The sequence below is a fragment of the Schistocerca americana genome, chromosome 7, assembly GCF_021461395.2.
Source record: "Schistocerca americana isolate TAMUIC-IGC-003095 chromosome 7, iqSchAmer2.1, whole genome shotgun sequence".
In the NCBI taxonomy this organism is placed as follows: Eukaryota; Metazoa; Arthropoda; class Insecta; order Orthoptera; family Acrididae; genus Schistocerca; species Schistocerca americana.
Window position 1 is genome coordinate 231,533,441 of NC_060125.1, and position 27,781 is coordinate 231,561,221.

At 39.7% G+C, this 27,781-nt stretch overlaps 1 protein-coding gene across 1 annotated transcript in view; it reads right to left on the bottom strand.

The window, feature by feature from the left end:
• The window catches only part of LOC124622209 (2-aminoethylphosphonate--pyruvate transaminase-like), a 112,255-nt gene that overhangs the window by 10,704 nt on the left and 73,770 nt on the right, over positions 1-27,781 (bottom strand). Inside the window, exons 5-6 of the mRNA XM_047147856.1 lie at positions 3,912-4,206; positions 2,484-2,643 (exon numbers count right to left, since the gene is read on the bottom strand). Of these exons, the coding sequence (XP_047003812.1) occupies positions 2,484-2,643; positions 3,912-4,206 (455 nt within the window). The remainder of the gene's footprint in view (positions 1-2,483; positions 2,644-3,911; positions 4,207-27,781) is intronic.

Below are 27,781 nucleotides of genomic sequence, written 5' to 3' on the forward strand. Positions count from 1 at the left end.
ATGGTATTAACAGCAAATCATTACTTTTGCATGTGAAATTATTTTTTGCAGTCACTTTTCATCCTTCACTGCAAAATAACAACACACTAATCACATAACCAAGTTAGTTACCACTATGATGAAGTGTATGGCTTGCTTTATTGGGTAATACTTATACATCAGAGATACATTTTCTTATAGAGGTTTTAGCATTTAAAGGTGTAAAACATGTTTTCAAATCTCCTTCACCAAAGAAGAAAAAGTAAGTATTCCAGACGTCGAATCAAGAACAACTGCCAACATGAGTGACTTAGAAGTGGATATCCTTGGTGCAGCAACACAGCTTCAATCACTTAACAAAGCCAAGGCTTCCAGTCCAAGTTGTATATCAGTCAGGTTCCTTTCAGAATACGTTGATAAAATGGCTCTATACTTATCAACCATCTACAACTGCTCACTTGGCAAAAGATCCATACATAAAGACAGGAAAGTTGCACAAGTCATACCAATATCCAAGAAGGGAAATAGAGGTAATCCGCTAAATTACAGAGCCATACCACTCATGTCGATTTGCAGTAGGATTTTGGAACATTTAATGTATTCAAACATTATGAAATTCCTCAAAGAAAACAATTTATTGACAAATAGCATGGATTCAGAAAATATCATTCTTGTAAAACACAGCTAGCTCCTTATTCTCTTGACTTAATGAATGCTATATACAGGATCTCAAATTGATTTCATATTTTTAAATTTCCAGAAGGCTTTTGGGGTCATTCCTCACAAGAGAATTCTAATCAAAATGCATGCCTATGGAGATCACCTCAGTTGTGCAACTGGATTCATGAGTTCCTGTCAGAAAGGTCACAGTTCGTAGAAACTGATGAAAAGTCATCAAGTAAAACAGAAGCAATATCTGGTGTTCCCCCAGGAAATGTTATAGGCTCTCCACTGTACTTGATCTACATAAACAACATTTAATTGTTTGTAGATGGTGCTGTCATTTACAGTCTTGTAAAGTCATCAGTCGATGAAAACCAATGATATCTGTATGGCTTGAAAAGTGATAATTGACTCTAAATAATGAAAAGCATGAAGTCATCCACAGGAGTACTAAAATAAATCCATTAAATTTTGGTCGCACAAATCTAGAGGCTGTAAATTCAATTAAATATTTAGGGATTACAATTATGAATAACTTTAATAGAAACAATCACGTAGACAATGTTGCATGAAAAGCAGACCAAACACTATGATATATTACAAGAAAATTTAGAAAATGTAACTAGTCTATTAAAAAGACTCCTTACACCACACTTTTCTGGAGTATTGTGGTGTGGTGTGCTATCTGCATCAGGTGGGACTGATGGAGAACATCAGAAAAGTTCAAAGAAGGACAGCTCATTTTGTATTATTGTGAAATAGAGGCGAGTGTGCCATGGGCATGATATGTGAATTGGGGTGGCAATCATTAAAGCAAAGGCATTTTTCATTGTGACAGGATCTTCGTGTGAAATTTCAACCACCGATGGTCACACAGATATTTTTAAGTGCTTGTTTTTCCCATGTGCTGTTCAAGAGTCGGATGGTAGAGAAATAGTTCGAAGGTGATACATTGAACTCTCTGCCAGGCACTTAATTGTGAATTACAGAGTAATCCTGTAGATGCTGATGTAGATTATATTTCTTTCCAACAATATTTATGATGGAAGTGAGATATCTATTACTGACTTCCAGACAGAAACAAATGTAAAATGACTGTGAGACATATAAAATTCTATTGGTTTGTGAGATTCCAGTCATGCCTAATGAGCCCTTTCCTGATGGGACGTTAAGTCCTAATCTTCCATTTTATAAACTTCCAAAATTTCAAAGAGATTGGTGGATAAAAATTAGGGTGAGCAAAAATAGAAGAAATAGCATTTAAAATGAAAAAATAAGGCACACAAATATACAGAACTAGGGAGAGAAAGAATGCTAAATACAAATAGATAAGGTGTGGAAGGGTGGCTGTGACAGGGCTGAGACATTTTTAGACTTGTTTTTGCATGCCAGCCACTCGATGTCTTCACTTTATAGTTAGTTGTTACCTCTGTTCCTTCCATAATTTATAGAGGTGAAAATTTAATAGCTATAAATTTCAGGTGACAGATGCAGTATTTACAGTTCTTACAGTGGATGGGAGGCTTTTTATTATTATCATAATGTTCAACAGTTAATGCAGGAAATCACTCCACTGGAAACTTGAAGCCAGTAAGAAAAAGATGACTGGGATGGTGATAAGTGCTGTGTTTCTTGAGTGTTTGGGAGAAGGTAATGGAACGCCACACGGAGCGAGAAGTTCGAGTGAGATGTTAAACTGTGAGACTATCCAAACTGGTGCAAAGGTTGATGGTTTTGTGAAGGGGGAGTACTAATGGATATGAAGTCACACTGGAATATTGTAACATAACAGCAGGCGGCTACCATAGGCAACTTTACAGTAAGATTAAATAAGTTGTTACCTTTTCACTCGGGCAGATACTCCGCCTTCAGATTTCAGCTCTCCGAGAGCTCTGTGTAGTGCAAGAAGACAATGTGTGGGGGGTGTAAAGCGAAACTGTCCACATGTATCCAAGCCATCCAGCTGTGAGCACAAGTCTAAGCTCAAGCTGCGGCAATTTCCTGAAAAACAAAGTTTTGGGATCACTTTACACACACTTACATCACACCAGTTATCTGTTATATAAGGAATAATCAGTAACAGTACAAATTCATCTCTTAATTCACTGTTGTGGAGTTCCAGGAAAATATGGTGAATGGAAACAACTTTCTCTAAACTGTCTTGTACCAGATAGAAGCTCCATTTAGTTCATGGAATAAACTGTAACAAATAATCTCATCTGAAGGTACTGAAAAATGATGCCCTACACATAAAAATAAATCTCTCCAAAAATTAGAATCTAAAAAACTGTAACACCATCATAACTGATTTGTGTAAAAAAATGTAGTTAATGTTGGAAGTTTTGGATGCCTTTATTTTTAACGAAAATACAATTTTTCTTAATGTAGCAACATTTGTGCATGTTGAATTGCATGTCTATATCTATCCACTGCAAATAAAAATAGAGCACAGATGTGTTCATGAACAAATACTATTTAAGCTAAATCAGGTGATGCTGAGGGAAGTAGATAAGGAAATTGGACACTTCAAGTAGAAGATAAGCTTTGCTGAAATAGAGCGAACATAAGATGTAGACTGGCAATGGCAAGAAAAGTGTTTCTGAAGAAGAGAAAAATTTAACATCAAATATAGATTTAAGTGTTAGGAAGTCTTTTCTAAGGGCCTTTCTCTGGGGTGTAGCGATGCACGGAAGTGAAATGTGGATGGTAAGCTGTTTAGACAGGAAGAGAATAGAAGCTTTGGTGCCACAGAAGAATGCTGAACATTAGATAGGCAGATCATGTAAGTAATGATGAGGTACTGATTAGAACTGGTGGGAAAAGAAATTTGTGGCACAAGCTGGCTAGAATAAAGAATCAGTTGATACAACACGTTGTGAGACATCAAGGGATTGTGAATTTAGTATTGGAGGGAAATGTTTGGAAGGGGGGGGGGGGGGGGGTAAAATCGTAGAGAGAGATCAAGAGATGAATACAGTAAGTAAATTCAGAAGTATGTAGGTTGTTGTTGCTGGTAGTTATTTGGAGACAAAGGGGCTTGCACAGGATAGAGCATCAGAGACAGCTGCATCAAAGCAGTCTGTGGACTGAAGACCACAACATACAAGCTGACTACACAGTTTATAATATCTGTTGGCTTGTTCTGATTTATTCCTGGACTTGTTCTTTATCCTTAAAAATTTCCTTGGCTGAGACACACAGTCACTGAAATGACTGCACAATGAACAATATGTTAAGTACATAATTAAGATATAAGCTTTGACTGTAACCTTTGCACTGCTCAAATACAGCTCTTCTTGCAATGATGATGGCACAGCCAGGCACAGACTGCAGGCACTTGTTAGCAGATGTAACCAGAACATCGGGTGATGCAGGATTATCCAGTGTAAATGAGACACCACCTATGCTACTCATACCATCCAAGATGAAGAGAGGCCTCTTTTGTAGCTGCATTAATACTTTTCCCAACTCAGTTGCTGGGTTTATTACACCAGAACTTGTCTCCAAGTGGACAGCTGACACTGCAGAGTAAACATGCTGGCTTTCAGAGATAAATTTTTCCACCTGTGAACAGAGAAGTTGTCTTACCTAAGTTGCATTACATTATGATTACTATCTAGAACAGGCTTTCTGAAAACTTACAATTTGTAGATTTTTAAGAGTTGTGTTCCAGTCCATCATGGCTTACTTTTCAGTTCAGTGTAATATAAACATTTCATTTGTATTTGGTATTGCCCTGCAAACATCATATGCAAATGAGAGATAATTTTGTGTTTCAATAGCATTTAAACTAAGCTCCTGGTGCACTTTCATGACTCAGTATTTGTACATTTTGCTCTTCCATGGTCCACACTTGGAGTACATCTGCTGAGACACTACAGGTTTTCCAAGTTTTCATTATGTCAGAGCACGGTCTGGGAGAGAATGAAATAAGTGTTTGCAATCTAGAGAACTATAAAAGATTAATTCATTTCTATAGAACTAAATATAAGGGAGGGGTAATTGCAATGTATGTAAGCAATGGTATGAAGTAAATTACTGCCTCATAAGTGCTTTCTGAAGGAGCTGCTGTGCAAATAAACTTGCAGGGTCTGTACTGATCATCTAACTCACAAATAAAATATTTCTTTTTTCTTTTTTAAAAAGAACTATAAGTGCTTCTAAGTCAGACAATAGATAATTTCTTGAACATAGTTATAATGGGGGATATGAATATTGATACATTAAAGGATATTTTCATACAGAAGTTTCTATGATCTGATAAATATCTACAATCTCAAGTTAGGTGTGCAGTGTGATTTTTTTCCTCCATGTACAAACTCTAAAGGATTGATTGATTAGAGGATACAGAACAAAAAAGATCTAATAAACTTATGTCCGGAAATGATGGTTTCCATGCTAGAGACCATTTTTTCAATCATAGATTGTTACAGAGAGACTGTGGTCTAATACACACTGTACCACATAGCCACAGTTACAATATGTGTTGAAAAATGTGCCTCAACACACATGTACACGCTGTAGCATGTTCTGTCTCCCATGTTCGTATCGGTCAGGCTGCATCCAAACAGTGTCAAAGGCAGCATGAATATGCTGCTCCAGTGTCTCCAAATCTGCAATATGCTCCACATACATGATACTTGCAGCCACGCAGCTGGACTCCCTTGTCTACCAAGCGAGGTGGCACAGTGGCTAGCACACTGGATTCGCATTTGGGAGGATGACGGTTCAATCTCGCATCCGGCCATCCCGATTTAGGTTTTCTGTGATTTCCCTAAATCGCTCCAGGCCAATGCCGGGATGATTCCTTTTGAAAGGCCACGGCCGACTTCCTTCCTCGTCCTTCCCTAATCCAATGAGACCGATGACCTCCCCCAAACAACCCAACCCAACCCCCTTGTCCAATCTACCAGCCAAGGAAGACACAATTGTGATGCGTCCAGACATTAATGGTGAAGTGGGCTGGAGCACCATCATGTAGCAGCCCCATAGCCCTTCAAATCATCAATAGCACTTCTTCCAGCAGAGGAGGGAAAGTCACCTGCAAGAAATGCCAATAGTTCTGGCTTGTTAGGTGATGTGGAAGGAAGACTGGTCCCAAAATATGGTTGCTAATTATCCCAGCCCACACATTTCGTCTGCACTGATATTGATGATTTACTGTCACCATACCGTGGGTGTTCTGCATACTATTGCACAGATGGGTGTTAGGAAAGGTGAAGATACCGCTCCACATAAAGGTAACCTCATCTGTGAACAGGATGGATGACACAAATCCCAGAATAGTGGGTACTTGGTGAAGAAACCAGTGACAAAACTGCTCCTGATGTGGAAAGTCTGTCACTAGTAAGCCCTGGAGACACTGTAAGTCATAGTGGTAATAACAGATGTGGTGGAGTATGTTCCACACGGCTGTCTGGCTTTTTTTGTACTAGTGGGCCAGCTGCCTGCTACTGACTTGGTGGTAGCCTTCCACAGTGATAATCACATTTTCCTCCAAGTCTGGTGTCCAAAAACTTCGAGTACATCATTCATGATTTCCTGCTTCCTGAATTGACACTGTTTCAGACAAAAGGCAAAATAATCTTGCAAACATTGAATGCTTTGGTTCTTATCCATGGGTATATGTCTCCTGATACAACCTTGCTGCCCTCAACCCATTGCCATTTGCCTTTCCATAAGTGAACACCATGTTGGCAAGCTCTTGATTTGAACATGGAACCATTGTATACGATGCTGTATCACATCTACTACAAGGTGAGTCAGCAAGAGAAGTGAATCTGACACAAGATTACCATTTATTATGGCAGGAGAGGGTGCTAGGGCGTAACGTGTGAGGAACAGTACCACACTCTAGGAGGAAACCATGCATACTGTAATTGTGGCTGCATGGTACAGTCAGTGTAATAAAATATGATTGAATAAATGGTCCCTAGCATGAAAACTATGCATTTCCAGACATAAGTTCATTAGACCTTTTTTGTTCCATATCCTCTCATCGATCAATCCCTACAGTTTGTACACAGTGGAAAAAACACCCCGTATAAAGCCCAACAAGATGTTGAGATCTCAAAAACATTGATAAACCATGTGATTACAAATATTCCTCAGACAAGGCAAACGGTGCAAGTAATAAATGCTACAATCTCAGATCATTATGGACAAGTAGTTGAAATAACAGTAACTAGGTGTTTGCTGTGGAACAAAACTGTTAGAATTTAGTCAGCTAAAGCCAGAAAATTTAAAAATAAAAAATTACATAGGAGAGATGGGAACCTCAGGTAGGAATATCAGCAATGTACGAAAAGACAGATTGCTACTTACTATAAAAGACATGTTGAGTTACACAGAGGCACAATTACAACAAACTTCACATAAATCTTTCGGCCACAGTCTTCATCAGCAAAAGAGAAACACACCATTCACGCATACAAGCAGCACACATCATGCACACATGACCGCCAACACCAGCATCTTGGCCCGAGATGCTGGAGTACATGATGTGTGCTGCTTGTCTGTAACAATGGTGTGTGTTTCTCTTTTGCTGACGAAGCCTGTGGCCGAAAGCTTTATGTAAGTGTCTTTTAATTATACCTGTGTGCAAATTGTCTTCTATATGGTAAGCAGCAATCTGTCTTTTCCTACATTGTTGGTAGGAGGGATGGGAGTAACAGGTGATGAAAAAGCCAGTATAAATTTGAAAACTTAATACACCATGGAATAATGAAGATAGAGAGGTAAAAATTGACACACATGCTTGCAATGACATGGGTTTTATTAGAACAAAAAAAAAAAAGTATTGCTAGACGCGTGAAATATCTCTTGCGTGTGTCGTTTGGTGATGATTGTATGCTCAGCCGCCATTTTCGACATGCGCCGGCTTTGGGATTACCTGAAGTTGCAACTGTATTGTGATTGACCTACATCTCTAGGAATGCTGAAAGACAATACCCGACACCAATGCCTTACCATAACTCCAGACATGCTTTACAGTGCTGTTCACAACATTATTCCTTGACTACAGCTATTGTTGAGGAATAATGGTGGACATATTGACCATTTCCAGTAAAGAACATCATCTTTGCTTTGTCTTACTTTGTTATGCTAATTATTGCTATTCTGATCAGATGAAGAGCCATCTGTCAGACATTTTTTGGACTTTTGTATTTTTTTGGTTATAATAAAACCCCAAGTCATTCCAAGCATGTGTGTCAATTTGTTCCTCTCTATCTACATTATTCCGTGATTTATTCAGTTTTCAAATTTATACTGACTTTTTGATCACTCGGTACTTTTGCTCAGCATAGGTTATTACATACATATTGCTTGCCCCCTATTATCTACAAGGGCAGTTCAATAAGTAATGCAACACATTTTTTTTCTCGGCCAATTTTGGTTGAAAAAACCGGAAATTTCTTTTGGAATATTTTCAAACATTCCTGCTTCGTCTCGTATAGTTTCATTGACTTCCGACAGGTGGCAGCGCTGTACGGAGCTGTTAAAATGGCGTCTGTAACGGATGTGCGTTGCAAACAACGGGCAGTGATAGAGTTTCTTTTGGTGGAAAACCAGGGCATCTCAGATATTCATAGGCGCTTGCAGAATGTCTACGGTGATCTGGCAGTGGACAAAAGCACGGTGAATTGTTGGGCAAAGCGTGTGTCATCATCGCCACAAGGTCACGCAAGACTGTCTGATCTCCCGCGTGCGGGCCGGCCGTGCACAGCTGTGACTCCTGCAATGGCGGAGCATGCGAACACACTCGTTCGAGGTGATCGACGGATCACCATCAAACAACTCAGTGCTCAACTTGACATCTCTGTTGGTAGTGCTGTCACAATTGTTCACCAGTTAGGATATTCAAAGGTTTGTTCCCGCTGGGTCACTCGTCTAACCGAACACCATAAAGAGCAAAGGAGAACCATCTGTGCGGAATTGCTTGCTCATCATGTGGCTGAGGGTGACAATTTCTTGTCAAAGATTGTTACAGGCGATGAAACATGGGTTCATCACGTCGAACCTGAAACAAAACGGCAATCAATGGAGTGGCGCCACGCCCACTCCCCTACCAAGAAAAAGTTTAAAGCCATACCCTCAGCCGGTAAAGTCATGGTTACAGTCTTCTGGGACGCTGAAGGGGTTATTCTGTTTGAAGTCCTTCCCCATGGTCAAACGATCAACTCTGAAGTGTATTGCGCTACTCTTCAGAAATTGAAGAAACGACTTCAGCGTGTTCGTAGGCACAAAAATCTGAACGAACTTCTCCTTCTTCATGACAACGCAAGATCTCACACAAGTCTTCGCACCCGAGAGGAGCTCACAAAACTTCAGTGGACTGTTCTTCCTCATGCACCCTACAGCCCCGATCTCGCACCATCGGATTTCCATATGTTTGGCCCAATGAAGGACGCAATCCGTGGGAGGCACTACGCGGATGATGAAGAAGTTATTGATGCAGTACGACGTTGGCTCTGACATCGACCAGTGGAATGGTACCGTGCAGGCATACAGGCCCTCATTTCAAGGTGGCGTAAGGCCGTAGCATTGAATGGAGATTACGTTGAAAAACAGTGTTGTGTAGCTAAAAGATTGGGGAATAACCTGGTGTATTTCAATGCTGAATAAAGCAACCCCTGTTTCAGAAAAAAAATGTGTTGCATTACTTATTGAACTGCCCTCGTAGAAATCCAAATAAGGGAATTACTGAGAGATGGATCACCACAGACGTAAATTCAAGGGATGACCCAAAAAAGGGACATGAAAATTGTCTCATAAACAAAACTATTCCTAGCACTGACATTTACAAGAACAAGGGATTACATTAGATTAGATTAGATCAGATTAGGTTCAGTTTTCATTCTATAGACCAAAGAATGAGATGATTCTCATGGGTGTGGAACAAGCCAGAAAGCATAACATAAAAAACATAAAACATCTGAATGCAATACTCACTACCCTGATCATTTGTCAAGAGATTGTCGAAATATGTGACTACATTACAGTAAACTGGAACCACTAATATTTACAGAATTAATACATTGCCAAAATGAAAGGTATTGTTGTTGTTGTGGTCTTCAGTCCTGAGACTGGTTTGATGCAGCTCTCCATGCTACTCTATCCTGTGCAAGCTTCTTCATCTCCCAGTACGTACTGCAACCTACATCCTTCTGAATCTGTTTAGTGTGTTCATCTCTTGGTCTCCCTCTATGATTTTTACCCTCCACGCTGCCCTCAAATACTAAATTGGTGATCCCTTGATGCCTCAGAACATGTCCCACCAACCAATCTCTTCTTCTAGTCAAGTTGTGCCACAAACTCCTCTACTCCCTAATCCTATTCATCACCTACTCATAAGTTATATGATCTACCCATCTAATCTTGAGCATTCTTCTGTAGCACCACATTTTGAAAGCTTCTATTTGCTTCTTGTCCAAACTAGTTATCGTCCATGTTTCACTTCCATACATGGGAACGCTCCATACAAATACTTTCAGAAACGACTTCCTGACACTTAAATCTATACTCGATGTTAACAAATTTCTCTTCTTCAGAATCGCTTTCCTTGCCGTTGCCAGTCTACATTTTATATCCTCTCTACTTCGACCATCATCAGTTATTTTGCTCCCCAAATAGCAAATCTCCTTTACTACTTTAAGTGTCTCATTTCCTAATCTAATTCCCTCAGCATCACCCGACTTAATTCGACTACATTCCATTATCCTCGTTTTGCTTTTATTGATATTCATCTTATATCCTCCTTTCAAGACACTATCCATTCTGTTCAACTGCTCTTCTAAGTCCTTTGCTGTCTCTGACAGAATTACAATGTCATCGGTGAACCTCAAAGTTTTAATTTCTTCTCCATGGATTTTAATACCTGCTCTGAATTTTTCTTTTGTTTCCTTTACTGCTGGCTCAATATACAGATTGAATAGCATCGGGGATAGGCTACAACCCTGTCTCACTCCCTCCCCAACCACTGCTCCCCTATCATGTCCCTCAACTCTTATAACTGCCATCTGGTTCCTGTACAAATTGTAAATAGCCTTTCGCTCCCTGTATTTCACCCCTGCCGCCTTCAGAATTTGAAAGAGAGTATTCCAGTCAACAGTGTCAAAAGCTTTCTAAGTCTACAAATGCTAGAAACGTAGGTTTGCCTTTCCTTAATCTAGCTTCTAAGATAAGTCGTAGGGGCAGAATTGCCTCACGTGTTCCAACATTTCTACGGAATCCAAACTGATCTTCATCGAGGTCGGCTTTTACCAGTTTTTCCATTCGTCTGTAAAGAATTCGCGTTAGTATTTTGCATCCGTGACATATTAAACTGATTGTTCAGTACCTTTGACATCTGTCAGAACCTGCTTGCTTTGGGATTGGAATTATTATATTCTTCTTGAAGTCTGAGGGTATTTCGCCTGTCTCATACATCTTTCTCACGAGATGGTAGAGTTTTGTCAGGACTGGCTCTCCCAAGGCTGTCAGTAGTTCTAATGGAATGCTGTCTACTCCCGGGGCCTTGTTTCGACTCAGGTCTTTCAGTGCTCTGTCAAACTCTTCACGCAGTATCGTATCTCCAATTTCATATTCATCTACATCCTCTTCCATTTCCATAATATTGTCCTCAAGTACATCGCCCTTGTATAGACCCTCTATATACTCCTTCCAACTTTCTGCTTTCCCTTCATTGCTTAGAACTGGGTTTCCATCTGAGCTTTTGATATTCATACAAGTGGTTCAATTTTTTCCAAAGGTCTCTTTAATTTGCCTGTAGGCAGTATCTATCTTACCCCTAGTGAGATAAGCCTCTACATCCTTACATTTGTCCTCTAGCCATCCCTTCTTAGCCATTTTGCACTTCCTGTCAATCTCATTTTTGAGGTGTTTGTATTCCTTTTTGCCTGCTTCATTTACTGCATTTTTATTATTTCTCCTTTCATCAATTAAATTCAATATCTCTTCTGTTGTCCAACGATTTCTACTAGCCCTCGTCTTTTTACCTACTTGATACTGGGCTGCCTTCACTATTTCATTCCTCAAAGCTACCCGTTCTTCTTCTACTGTATTTCTTTCCCCCATTCCTGTCAATTTTTCCCTTATGCCCTTCCTGGAACCCTGCACAACCTCTGGTTCTTTCAGTTTATCCAGGTCCCATCTCCTTAACTTCCCACCTTTTTGCAGTTTATTCAGTTTTAATCTACAGTTCATAACCAATAGATTGTGGTCAGAGTCCACATCTGCACCTGGAAATGTCTTACAATTTAAAACCTGGTTCCTAAATCTCTGTCTTACCATTATATAATCTATCTGAAACCTGTCAGTATCTCCAGGCTTCTTCCATGTATACAACCTTCTTTTATGATGAACCAGGTGTTAGCTATGATTAAGGTATGCTCTGTACAGAATTCTACCAGGTGGCTTCCTCTTTCATTTCTCTCCCCCAATCCATATTCACCTACTACATTTCCTTCTCTTCCTTTTCCTACTACTGAATTCCAGTCACCCATGACTATTAAATCTTCGTCTCCCTTCACTACCTGAATAATTTCTTTTATTTGATCATACATTTCTTCAATTTCTTCATCATCTGCAGAGCTAGTTGGCATATAAACTTGTACTACTGTAGTAGGCGTGGGCTTCATGTCTATCTTGGCCACAATAATGTGTTCACTATGCTGTTTGTAGTAGCTTACCTGCACCCCTATTTTTTTATTCATTATTAAACCGACTCCTGCATTATCCCTATTTGATTTTGTATTTATAACCCTGTATTTACCTGACCAAAAGTCTTGTTCCTCCTGCCACCGAACTTCACTAATTCCCACTATATCTAACTTCAACCTATCCATTTCCCTTTTTAAATTTTCTAACCTACCTGCCCGATTAAGGGATCTGACATTCCACGCTCCGATCCGTAGAACACCACTTTTCTTTCTCCTGATAACGATGTCCTCCTGAGTAGTCCCCGCCCGGAGATCCAAATGGGGTACTATTTTACCTCCGGAATATTTTACCCAAGAGGACACCATCATCATTTAATCATACAGTAAAGCTGCATGCGCTCGGGAAAAATTACGGCTGTAGTTTCCCCTTGCAGTGTTTGCAATACCAGCACAGCAAGGCCGTTTTGGTTAGCGTTACAAGGCCAGATCAGTCAATCATCCAGACTGTTGCCCCTGCAACTACTGAAAAGGCTGCCGCCCCTCTTCAAGAATGACACGTTTGTCTGGCCTCTCAACAGATACCCCTCCGTTGTGGTTGCACCTACGGTACGGCTATCTGTATCGCAGAGGCACGCAAGGCTCTCCACCAACGGGCAAGGTCCATGGTTCTTGGGGGGGTAATGAAACATAGTTATGCAATTTTAAGAAATTTATCATACACAAAGCACCTAATTTTGACTGTTATGACCAAATGCAGTCAAAACTGATATATAATGGATATTTTTACATAAGGTGGTCTAACAGCTCTGTTAAGATGTTCAAACAATGGATATCCAGGATGGAACGTAGCAATATTATGAGAAGCAAAGTTGTTACTCACCATATAGTGGAGATGCTGAGTCACAGATAGGCACAACAAAAAGATTTTGAAACTTAAAGCTTTTGGCCAATGGCCTCTGTCAACAATAGACACACACGTGTACACACACACTCATGCAATTGAAACCACACTGCGAGCATCAGCACCAGTGCAATCAGACTCAACCAAAGACCAAAATTGAATCTTGCCTAAGTCATTTCAATCCTCCATCCAACCGTGATCCTCCCCAAATGCCCCCAAACCACCCCCTGTTAACTTTCCAGAGTTCCTTAACCACAAACCTTGCCTCACCATCATTCCCCAAATCCCTCAACATGCAGACTAACCTTACATCTGCAAAAAGAACTGCAGTCCAACATCTAAAATCTGATCCTGACATTGTAATCCTACCAGGCTCCACACTGTTGTTCTGAACTGCAAGGATTACCTGACGGAAGGACTCCACCAGCTGTCAAATACTTCCACCTACAAACCTTGCCACAGTGACCCCAATCCAGTAATCCAGCAGGATCTCCAGTCACTACTCAAATCCTTAGGCCCATCCCAGAACGTCCCCTTGGACTCCATCTCTCTACTCACCCCTGTCACTCTCTGCACTCCTCCCTTTTACATGCTTCCTAAAGTCCATTAACCTAACCACCCAGGATGCTCCATTGCTCCATTGTTCCGCTGTGACCGGTTACTGTCCCCCACTGAGAGAATCTCTGCTCTCGTAGACCAGCACCTTCAACCTACTACCCAGAACCTACCCTCCTATATAAAATATACCAACCATTTCCTCCACCGACTCTCCACAGTTCCTGTCCCTTTAGCATACGGTGCCCTGCTCGTCACTATTGCCTTACCACTATTGGACATTACCTTTCCCAATGCCCGATGGATTCCAAACCGACAACCTTCTTCCTAGTCATCATGACCAACTGTATCCTCACCCACAATTACTTCTCCTTTGAAGGTATTACCTACAAACAAATCCGGGGTACGGCTAATGGCACCCGCATGGCACCACCCAATGCCAACGTCTTCGAGGGCCATCTAGAGGAATCCTTACTAAACACTCAGAATCCTAAACCTCTCACCTGGTTCAGATTCATTTATGACATCTTTGTTATCTGGACTGAAGGTGAAGACACCCTATCCACATTCCTCCAGAGCCTCAACAACTTCTCCCCTATTTGCTTCATCTGGTCCTACTCAACCCAACAAGCCACCTTCCTAGATGTTGACCTTCACCTCATAGATGGCTACATCAGCACCTCTGCCCATATCAAACCTACTAACCACTAGCAGTACCTCCAATTTGACAACTGCCACCCATTCCATATGACGAAGTCACTTCAATACAGCCTAGCCACCCAGGGTCATCGCATCTCTAGTGACAATCAGTCCCTCTTGAAATATACAGAGGGTTTCAGTGAAGCCTTGACTGACCGTAATTATCCTCCCAACTTTGTACAAAAACAAATCTCCCGTGCCTTATCTTTCCAGTCTCCCACCACCTCCCAAAGTCCCACAGTCCGGCCACAGAGGAACATTCCCCTCGTAACTCAGTCCTACCCAGGACTGGGGCAACTGAATTACATTCTCCGCCAGGTTTTCGATTACCTCTCGTCGTGCCCTGAAATGAGAAATGTCATACCCACTATCCTTCCCACCCCTCCCAAAGTTTTATTCTGCCGTCCACTGAATCTATACAATATACTCATCCATCCTTACACAAACCCTGCTCCCAATCCCTTACCTCATGGCTCATACCCCTGTAATAGACCTAGATTCAAGACCTGTCCCATTCATCCTCCCACCACCACCTACTCCAGTCCGGTCACTAAATTCACCTATCCCATCAAAAGTAGGGCTACTTGTGAAACCAGTCATGTGGTCTATAAGCTAAGCTGCAAACACTGTGCTGCATTCTATGTAGGCATGATAACCAACAGTCTGTCTGTCCGCATGAATGGCCAATGACAAACTGTGGCCAAGAAACAAGTGGACCCCTCTATTGCTGCACACGCTGCCAAACATGACATCCTTCATTTCAATGACTGCTTCACAGCCTGTGCCATATGGATCCTTCCTACCAACACCAGCTTTTCTGAATTGCGAAAATGGGAACATTCCCTGCAATATATCATATGTTCTCGTAACCCTCCTGGCCTCAACCTTTGTTAGTCACTGTCCTCACCCATCCAGCCCCTTCCCTGCTCCCATTTCAGCACAACACAGCTGTCATTCCCCCATCACACCCAGTCTTTTTTTATTTATTTTTTTATTTTATTATTTTTTTATTTATTTCTCTCCTTTTCCGCTACCCCCCCTCCCCCCCACCTCCCCGATCCCTCCCACCTTCTCTCCTGCCCTCCATCGAAACTGCAGCACTTCACTGTCTGCCGACCCCACCATACTATCACTCCCCTGCCCTGCCATAGCCTCCTCCTTTCCCCCACTCCTATCATCCACTGCTGTTGCTGCACGCAATGTGGTTTCAGTTGCCTGAGACTGCAGTCGTGTGTGTGAGTTGCATTTGAGTGAATGTGTGTGTGTGTGTGTGTGTGTGTGTGTGTGTGTGTGTGTGGGCGCGCATGCGCATGCATGCATGCGGATGTGTGTGTCAGTTGTTGACAAAGGCCATTGGCCGAAAGATTCAAGTGTGAAAATCTTTTTGTTGTGCCTATCCGCAACTCAGCACTTGTGCTGAATGGTGAGTAGCAACTTTCCTTCTCATAATATTGTTAAAATGTTCATTTGTAGAGTAGAAGGAGTTGCCTACCAAAAAGTCATTTAGACTCTGTTTAAATCGTGCTTTATCTGTAACCATGTTTTAATGGTTGCTGGCAATTTATTGAAAATGTATGTTCCTGAATACTGGACCCCTTTTTTGGCCAAGGTAAGTGATTTTAGGTCTTTATGTAGTTTGTTATTATTCCTAGTACTGATAGTGCGTATTGAGCTATCGGTTGGAAACAGAGACATATTAATTGCAACAAAAATCATTAAGGAATAAATATATTGAGAAGCAGTAGTTAGAATACTCAGTTCCTTGAAGAGCTCTACATGATGTTCTTGAATTTACACCACAAATGAGTATTATTATATGCTTTTGCACTTTATAAAAACTTTTGCTCGGTTTGACAAGTTACCCCAGAATATGATCCCTTATGACACGATAGAACGAAAGTAGGCAAAGTACACAAGTTTTTTGTATTTATATCTCCTACATCTGACATCATTCACCCTGCAAATACAGACTTGTTGAGGCACTTCAGCAATTCTGTGGTATGCCCTTCCCAACTGAATTTATTATCGAGTTGTACTCACAGAAATTTAACACTATCAACCTCTCTGATTTGCATGTCTTCATATGTTATACCAGTGCTGGAAGGAAATCTCTTACAAAATCTCAGCTGCATATAGTGGATCTTTTCAAAGTTTAATGACAGTGAATTAGCTTTAAACCATTTATTAAAATGAAAATTTGATTAGTAGTCTGTACTTGACTTGCCATTTGTTGCAATGTTTGTATCACTGGCAAATAAAACAAACTTAGCATCTGGCAATGTAACAGGTGAGAGGTCATTAATGAACACAAGAAAAAGCAAGTGACACAAGATGAAATCTTAAGGAAAACCACATGTAATTAATTCCTAATCAGATGAAGACTGACTGCTTACTACACAGTATTTCGCAATGACACCCTTTGATTTCTGTTAGATAAACTCAAACCATTTCACAGCACTGCCAGTGACACCATAATGTTCCAATTTACTTAAGAGAATGCTGTGGTGTACACATTCAAAGGCTTTGACAGGTCACAGAAAATGCCAGTAGCCCCTAATTTATTATCTAGTGAATTAACTACATTCTCAAAGTAAGTGTAAACATGTTTCTCTATATCAGAAACCTTAAGAAATACAAACTGTGACTTGGGCAATATATTATTTGCAATCAGATGGTTAAGGAGATGCTTGAACACAACCTTTCCAAATAGCTGGCACAAGTGAAATTGATCAATAGTTTGTGGTACCTCCCTAACTGCCTTCTTGTAAAGAAGCTTAACTTCAGCACATTTTAGCCAGTCTGGAAATGTTCCACTGATAAGAGACTGATTGCACAAATAGCTTAAGATGGAACTCAACTCACATGAGCACTATTTGATTACTTCATTGAGGTGTTATAACCACTAGAATACTTTGATTTTAAGGATTTTATGATGGATGCTACTTTGTTGGGAGATGTGAATGTCATTTCCATTTTACTGAAGTTATTTGTAAAGACTGGTCTCAGATACTCCATTGCATTGTTTATTGAACCTGATAACCTTAAGCTGTCAGTAACAGAAACAAAGTATTCATTGAAGAGGTTTGTAACTCTATGTTCACTTGTTCCTAGTGTGTCATTTGTTTTGGAGCTACCTGTTACTCTTCCTTTTTAGCCCAACCTATCTCTGCCTTTGCTATATCCCATATAGTTTTTATTTTATTGCCTGGTGTAATTATCTTTTTCTCATAATAAAGCTGCTTATATTTCTGGATTACTTGCTTCACTATTTTGCAGTATTCTTTGTAATGTACTACAATGATAACATCAGAGCAGTTCCTAGATATTAGATACAGTCTCCTTTCTGTCCCACATGAGATCTTAATTCCTTGTGTAATCCATGGTTTATTTTTAGGCTTCCATTTTTTGAGTTACCTTTAGAGGGTAACAACATTTAAAAGAGGAAATAACGTTATTAATGAATGCTTTGTACTTTCCATTCAAGTCAGAAGTGTTGTAAACATATTACCAGTTCATGTCTTTGAGCAGTCCCCTATAATTCTGAATTTTTCACTTATTTATTACCCTCCTGTGCTCAGATTTAATAAATTTTATATGCTGACAAGTTTCAACTTTTAACATAAGATGCTGCATGTCATGATCAGATAGCTCATTTACTGTTGGTTTTGTGATATGACTTTTTCCCTAGATTTGTCTACAAAGATATTATCAACAGTAGTCTCAGAGCATTTACATACCTTAGTTACAAAGTCCACAGTAGGAATTAAATTGAATGATAGTATTACTGATTGCAACAATTCTTCTCTGACAGAGCTTTGCAATAAATCCACATTAAAATCACCAGCAACCACTATTTCCTTGTTTTTTACTGTGAGATGGGACAATAGAGTTTCCAGATTTTTTTGAAGAGGTTAAAGTTTCCTGAAGGTGCTCTGTATATACTTACTATTATAAAGGACTTATTATGAAATACTACTTTTGTTGGACTCACTTCTAAGTGCTGCTCTGAGCAAAATTTATTAATATCAATATTCTTGAAATTAAAACAGTTTCTGGCGAATGTGTCAACTCCTCCTTTCATCATATTATCTCTACAGAAGTAAGAAACTAACTTGAATCTGGTAACATTTAACATATTTTTACCAGTAGTATGAAAAAGAGAGCCTGTACTAGAATAATGAGAGGAACTAAATACAGTTTTTACCAAAATGAAATTTCAGCTTCCAAACCATTTCTAAGACTGTGTGGTCCCACATACACTGAGCTTACAAAAGGTGTCATGGGATTGTCATATGCACATATAAAAATAGATGGCGGCAGTATCATGTACACAAGCTATAAAAGAGCAGTCCGTTGGCAGAGCTGACATTTGTACTCGGGTGATTTGTGTCAAAAGGTTGACATTCCATTTTGGAAATCAGTATTCCTCTCACCACAGACAACACAGTGGGTGATGGTCTTTGCTTAATGACTGAGAGCAGTGGCATATGTGTAGTGTCAGTGCTAAAATACAAGCAATACTGCATGAAATTACTGCAGAAATCAATGTAGGATGTGTGATGAATGTACGAGGTGTGTTTTTTAAGTAAGTACTGTTTTGAAATTAAAAAGAGACGTGCTAAGATATCTCAATAACTTTATTTTTACATGAAAGCCTGTACCTTAATCTACTTTTCTACATAATTTCCATCAATATTTAAGCACTTGTCATAACATTGTACCAGTGTTTGAATACCCTCCTCATAGAAGTCTGCTGCCTGACATGTTAACCACTGCATCACCACTGTTTTGACTTCGTCATTGTCTTGAAGACGCTGACTGCCCAGGTGTTTCTTCAAGTGCAAGAACAGATGGTAGTCACGGGGCCCAAGATCGGGACTGTACGTAGGATGATCTAGAGTTTCCCATCGAAAAGATGTGATGAAATCTTTGTTCTGATTCGCAACATGCAGACAGGCATTGTCTTGCAGCAAAACAGTGCCCTTGCTCAACTTCCATGATCTGTTGCTTTGATTCTGGTGTGATGTAGGCCGCCTATGTTTCATTGTTCATAACAATTTGGCTTAAGAAATCATCACTGTCATTGTGGTACCGCTCAAGGAAAGTCAATGCACTGTCTAAACGTTTGGTTTTGTGCACATCCATCAACATTTTTGGTACCCAACGTGTGCACAATTTCGGTAATTCAAGTACTCGGTCACAGTGCCATACAAAACACTATGAGAAACATTAGGAAAGTCATTCCACAAGGAGGAAATCGTAAAGCCCCTGTTTTCTCTCACCTTATTGTCCACTTCCTGCACCAAACTTTCATTAACGACCAAAGGATGCCCACTCTGTTGTTCATCATGCACATTTGTGTGGCCATCTTTAAACGCTCTCACCCACTTTCTTACCATTCCATCACTCATAATGTTTTTCTGTAAACTGCACAGATCTAATGGTGAATATCGATCACTTTTAGGCCTTTAGCACTAAGAAATCTTATAACAGCCCGTACTTCACAGTTGGCGGGTCTCATGATTATCAGAGGCATCTTAAACACTCAGTACACAATGAAACAAGGAAGAATCAGACTGTAATGGTGTCAATGTGTAGATTAGGGTACAGGCTTTCATGTAAAAATAAAATTACTGAGATATCTTAGCATGTCTTTTTTTAATTTCAATACGGTACTTACTTAAAAAACACACCTCGTATTTATTAGGACAGTGTCATAAAATATGTTTTTAATGGGTTATGGCAGCAGACAGCTGATGGGAGTGCCTTTGCTAACATCAGGACATCAGCTGCAGCACCTCTCCTGGGCTTCTGACCTCATAAGTTGGACCTTAGGTGACTGGAAAACTGTGTCTGGTCAGACGAGTCCCTGTTTCAGTTGGTAAGAGCTAATGATAGGGTTTGAGTGTAGAACAGACCCCATGAAGCCATGGACCCAAGTTTTAAACAAGGTAATGTGCAAGCTGGTTGTGGCTCCATAACGGTGTGGGCTGTGTTTACATGGAACGGACTGGGTCCTCTGGTCCTACTGAACTGATCATTGACTGGAAATTGTTATGTTGGCTACTTGGATATCATTTGCAGACATTCATGGACATCATGTTCCCAAACAATGTAATTTTTATGCCATGTCACCAGGCCACAATTGTTCGCATCTGGTGCAAAGAACATTATGGACAATTTGAGTGAGTGATTTGGCCATTAATCTTGCCCAACATGAATCCCACTAAACATTTCTGGGACATAACTGAGAGGTTAGTTTATGCACAAAATCTTGCATCAGAAACACTTTCACAATCATAAATGGCTATAGAGGCAATGTGGCTCAATATTTCTGCAGGGGACTTCCATCAGCTTGTAGAGTCCGTGCCACATCTAACTGCTGCACTACCCCAGGCAAAAGCAGGTCTGACATGATATTATGAAGTGTCCCATGGCTTTTGTCAGCTCAGTGTAAATTGGTGTAGGAAAGAATCCAATAGGAAAGATGCATAGCAGTAATATAATTTTAGAGAAAGAGGGGAGGGAATGTAGAGGTCCAAATGTCATCAGCAGCATTTTTAATCAACGTTATGTCAGTGTAGTGGAAAAATTCATAAAAGAAACATATAGTTCACAAAAAAAAATCAAGAAATATAAATAGCATACCCAATGCCACAGATTGTATTTTTTTTTTGTTGGCAGCAAGTGTATCAGAAGTAGAAAAATAATACACTCTTCAAAGCCCAAATATCACAGGAGGTCATGATAGAATATCAACTTGTGTAGCAAAATCCCTGTGCTCATCGGTTAGTAAAATCTCTGACTGACTTAATAAACTTACCTTCAGGAAATGGGATGTTTCCTAAATACCTGAACAAGAGAAAGGTTGTGTCTATTTATGAGGGTTGTGGTAAGAAGAATTGTGCAAACTGTAAGCCAATTACTGTCACACCTACCTTATCTAAAATTGTGGAAATTGTCTTGAACAATAGAATATTACATTTTATAGTGAAGAATAACATAGTAACAGAGGCACCGCATGGTTTTAGAAAATGTAGGTGTATCACCACAGACATTGCTACTTATGAAGCCAATGTTATTGGTTCGGTGTATTAATAATGGAAGTCTGTGGAGTTTTCCTCGATCTCTCCAACACATTTGATTATGTGAGTCACAACAGACTAATACACAAACTAAACTGTTGTTGTATCAGGAAAAGGCAGCTGACATAAAATCATTTGTGGAAAACAGAGAGCAGCGTCTACAAGTATAAGACCAGTGGCACTACTGTATCTGTGTGCTCTAACTTTTAACTAGTCAAGTTTGGTGTATCTCAGGGAACAGATCTGGAACCCCATCTTTTCATTTTGTGTATAAATGGTATGACATCAGCAGGAGGTGAGAATGTAATAATGTTTACAGTAAAAAGTGATACAGTAAAAGAAGAAATGAAATCAATTGCTTCTGCTTTTTTTAAAGGGTGGTTTACAAATATTTCAGTGAAAACAATTTATTTGTAAATGGAAATAAGACAGCATACATACATACAGTTACAAGCAAGTAAAACTGCAAAGACTAAAAATATCTCCCTTAAACTTGGTAATTCAATTCTTAAAGAAGTAGAGAATTCTATGGTGTCATTATTGATTAATGGTTGATGTGGGTGAACCACTGAAAAGGTGAGTGAAATAAGTATTAGTGTAAGCAGTATTGAGAAACACCTGAAACTGTTAAAACTGAATAAAGTTCCAGGACCCAATGGAATCTCTATTACATTCTATATCAAATTTATGGCTGAGTTATTCCCTCTTCTAACTATAATCTATTGTAGATCCTTCAAACTAAAAACTATGCCCAGTTCTTGGAAAAAAGCATAGTCATATCCATCTACAACAAGGGTAGTAGAAGTAATCCACAAAACTACTGTTCAATATCCTTGACACATATTTGTTGTTGAATCTTAGAACTTATTCTGAGCTCAAACAAATGAATTTCTCAAACAGAGTGACCTCTTCCATGCCAACCAGCAGAGACTCTAAAAACATCGAACATGTGAAACCCAGGTAGCACTTTTCTTACATGACATACTGAATGCTTTGGGTCAAGTTAGTTAGGTGGATGCAGTATTTATCGATTTCCGAAAAGCATTTGACTCAGTATCATACCTATGCTTATTGTCAAAAGTGCAATCATATGGAGTTTCAGGTGAAATATGTGGATGGCTTGAGGATTTTTTGGTAGGGAGGATGCAACATGTTATCTTGGATGGCTAGTCATCATTATACACACATCAAAAAAAGTTTTGCATCACCTTGGTTCCGAGAGTTCTGGAACCTATACAGTAAATTGGAATAGAGTTCAACATAAACATCCTTTCCGCCCTGTGTATTGCTCATGAAAAAACTACTTTGAATGTTGTACCACCACATAGTGAGACTTTCAAAGGTGGTGGTCCAGATTGCTGTACATACTGGTACTTCTAATACCTAGTAGCATGTCCTCTTACATTGATGCATGCCTGTATCCATTGCGGCATACAATCCACAAGTTCATCAAGGCACTGTTGGTCCAGATTGCCACACTCCTCAATGGCGATTTGGTGTAGATCCCTCAGAGTGGTTGTTGGGTCATGTCGTCCATAGACAGCCATTTTCAACCTATCACAGGCATGTTTGAAAGGGTTCATGTCTGGAGAACACACTGGCCACTCTAGTCAAGCGATGTCATTATCCTGAAGGACATGAATTGGCTATGAACCACTTATTAATGTCAGTAAAAATTTGATTAGCTCCCCTTTCTAAATTTATATTTGATTTACTATTTATTGCAATGCTTGTATCATCTGCAAATAAGACCAATTTGGCATCTGGTAATGTAACAGATGTCAGGTCACTAATATACACAAGAAAAAGTAGTGGACCTAGTATGGAACCTGGACCTAGTATGGAACCTTGGGGAACACCACATGTAATTTCTTCCCAGTCAGATGATGTCTGATTGCATACTGCTGAAGTGTTACGTAATGACACCCTTTGTTTTCTTTTAGTAAGATATGGCTGAAACCACTTTGCAGCACTACCATTGATGCCATAATATTTTAATTTACTTAAAAGAACACTGTGATCCACACAGTCAAAAGCCTTTGACAGATCGCAGAATATGCCAGTTGCCTCTAATTTGTCGTCTAATGAATTAAGGACATTTTCTCTGTAAGTGTAAATAGCCTTCTCAATATCAGAACCCTTAAGAAACCCAAACTGTGACTTTGACAAAAAAATTGTTTAAATGGCTCTGAGCACTATGGGACTTAACTACTGTGGTCATCAGTCCCCTAGAACTTAGAACTACTTAAACCTAACCAACCTAAGGACATCACACACATCCATGTCCGAGGCAGGATTCGAACCTGTGACTGTAGCAGTCACGCGGTTCTGGACTGTAGCGCTTAGAATCTCTTGGCCACTCCAGTCGGCTGTGACTTTGACAGTATGTTCTTTTCACTAAGGTGCTTAAGTAGAAGATTGAACATAACCTTTTCAAAGATATTTGAAAAAGCTGGCAAAAGTGAGATCGGTTAGTAATTTGACGGCATTTCTTTGTCCCCTTTCTTGTGGAGAGATATAACTTCAGCATATTTAAGCCAGTCCAGGAATGTTCCTGTGATAAGTGATTGATTACACAAATAACCACTAGAATGCTTTGATTTCAAGGACTTTATGATGGATTCTATTTATTTGGGTGAAGTAAGTGTCAATCCAATTTTACCGAGATTGTTTGTGTGCACTGGTCTCAGATATTCCATTGCATTATTTACTGAACCTGACAACCCCATGCTATCAGTAACAGAGACAAAATACTTGTTTAAATGGTTTGCAACACAACATGTGTTTGTTATGAGGGTTTCATTTATTTTTAGAACTATTTGTTCCTCCTCATGTCTGGTCCTACCTGTCTCTGACTTAATATTGTTTTTATTTTATTGCTGGATGTATTTATCTTCTTCTCATAATGCAGGTGTTTAGATTTCTGGATAATGTTCTTCAATATTTTGCAGTAATTATTGTAATGAGCTATGATGCTAGTATCAAAGGTGTCCCTACATATCAGATAGTGTTTCCTTTTTGCCTCACATGATATCTTTATCTTGTGTGATCCATGGTTTCTTATTAGACTTCTGCTTAATTTGAGTTACCTTCAGGGGAAAACAATTTTCAAATCAGGTAATAACTTTATTAATGAATGTTTTGTATTTTCCATTTGTATCTTGGATTCTGTAAACATCCGTCCAAATAATTTCTTTGAGCTCTTTCCTAAATTTCTCAGTTTTTGACTGTTTTATTGGCCTTCTGTACTCAGTTCTGATAGATGTTTTACCCTGACAATTTTCAAGATTTATTGTTAGGTGTTGCATGTCATGGTCAGATAGCGCAGATAGCTTTGGTTCAATCTGAGGTGCCTGGACACTTCCCTTGTTGAGAGACCTTCCTGGCACAAAGTAACAATGTGGACATGATCGAACCACAGTATTGACCATATAGGCATGGTTGAACTACAGACAACACGATCCGTGTACCTCCTTCTTCGTGGAATGACTGGAACTGATCGGCTGTTGGATCGCCTCCGTCTAATAGGTGATGCTCATGCACAGTTGTTTACATGTTTGGGTGGGTTTGGTTCAAATGGCTCTGACAACTATGGGACTTAAAATCTGAGGTCATCAGTCCCCTAAAACTTAGAACTACTTAAACCTAACTAACCTAAGGACATCACACACATCCATGCCTGAGGCAGGATTGGAACCTGCGACCATAGCTGTTGTGCGGTTCCAGGCTGAAGCACCTAGGGTCACTCGGCCACAGCGGCTGGCTGGGTGGGTTTAGTGACACCTCTGAACAGTCAAAGGGGTTGTGTCTGTGATACAATATCCACAGTCAGTATCTATCTTCAAGAGTTCTGGGAACCGGGGTGCATGTAGAAGTAACTTCAGGTGTGGCCCAGGGTTGTGTGTTGTGACCCCTGCTGTTCATGTTGTATCTTAATGACCTTACAGACAATATTAATAGTAAACTCAGGCTTTTTCAGATGATGTAATTATCTATAATGAAGTACTGTCTGAAAGAAGCTGTGTAAATATTCAGTCAGATCTTGACAAAGATTTCAAAGTGATGCAAAGATTGGCAGCTTTTTTCAAATGATCAAAAATGTAAAACTGTGCACCTGAGAAAACAAAAAGCATGGTATCATATGACTATAATAGCAATGAGTCACTTTTGGAACCGGCCATCTCGTACAAATACCTGGGTGTAACACTTTGTAGGAATATGAAATGGAATGACCACATAGGCTCAACTGTAGAATACTGAGGAAGTACAACTGGTCTACAAAGGAGATTGTTTACAAATCAATCATGTGTCCAGTTCTAGAATACTGCTCAGGTGTGTGGGACACATACCAAATAGCACTAACAGGAAATATTGAACATCTACTGAGAAGGACATCATGGATGGTCACAGATTTGTTTGATCTATGGTAGAGTATCACAGAGATGCTACAGAAACTGAACTGGCAGACTCTGGAAGATAAATGTAAACTATCCTGAGACAGTCTACTAACAAATTTTTAAGAATTGGCTTTAAATGATGACTCTAGGAATATACTTAAACCGCTCACATAGGAATCATGAGCATAAGATTAGAATAATTACAGCACTCGCAGAGTCATCCAAACAATCATTTTTTGCATGATCCACATGTGAATGGAACAGGAAGAAACACTAATAATTGGTACAATGGGATGTACACTCTGCCATGCTCTTCACAGCAGTTTGCAGGGCATAGATGTAGATGTAGATGTTGGCAGTGAGTTGTCTAATGTTATATGTGAACCCTTTTTGCTGTATACGCAACATCTAGTGCTACATCACAGGCCTACAGGTTAGTGATTATACAGTATATTGGACATTCTTTCACAGCTTTGCCACAACAGCAGACCTGGGAACACACAAGCTAGTAGTACTGACAGTGTAACAGTCATCACCAGCAGGAAATATTTTCAGTGTCATCAAAGGTTTGGGAATAAGGTTAATAGCATGCTTTCCAGTGCAGGCTGAGTTTTTGATTCCATTTCATGAACAATTTTTTGAGGACTGACCCAGTTGCCTTATGCAGATGATGCAAGATGAGTTGTTATGCACACTTGCTGCCTCAGCTCCAGCTCCCAGCACCTGACGGGGGCAGCTGAGTCAATCTTTGAAATATTGCACATAAAATGGAATCCACAACTTAGCTATCACACATAGTTTAAACTACTTAGTTTGAACTACTACACAGTGTTTGGAAGGAAGGTTTTCCAGACATAACTGTAGATTCATTATTTATGGGGTTGTTAATGTTGATTTTCAATAATGCAGAATTCATGAAGAAGATCTACTATCATGATATCCAACAGTGCAGTTCCTGATGAGGGTTGAAGGACATGTGTAACAGGCAGTAGTCGTTATATTTAACTACTTTTAGTGGTTTACTTGAAAAATAGAAAATAAATGATTTAGCTTGTTATAATGCTAAAATGGAAGAACGGTAATGACAGAATGGTAAGTTATAACTCAGTTAGAATCTTTATAGAGAACTTGCAGGAGGAACAATATGCAGAAATCTCTGGATGGAGTAGCACATAAAATAAGGAAAAGCCAAGCGCTCAACTATAGCGGACTGCCTGAAAGCTAGTGTGAATGCTGTTTTTTGTTCTGTGTTCCTATTCTCCACACATCCTTATTTTATGATAGTTAGATAGACACATATAAAGTGACAAAAAATTAATTCTTTCTTAAACATACCCTGATACAACTTTGAATCCTGCACTTAATTCGCACAGTTAAAATCTTCCTCTCCCCTTAAATAGATGAGGATAAAATTAAGTAGAAGCAGGGCTTAAAGGTAGGTAACACTAATAAGAGTTAAATTATATTGTATCCAGGAAGATGTATTCAGAATAAAAGGTAAAAGCTGTCATCAACTCAAGGACTGGTTTGAACACCCAATTTAAAGCAAGCTTGTCAAAAATGTATGAGAGATTTATTTTCACTTCATCTTTATTGCTGTTAGTTTGACTACAAGACCTTTTTCATAACTTCAGGATATGATCTTTATCTAATTTTTTGTCCGCCCCGGTAGCTGAGTGGTCAGCGTGACAGACTGTCAATCCTCAGGGCCCGGGTTCGATTCCCGGCTGGGTCGGAGATTTTCTCCGCTCAGGGACTGGGTGTTGTGTTGTCCTAATCATCATCATTTCATCCCCATCGACGCGCAGGTCACCGAAGTGGCGTCAAATCGAAAGACCTGCA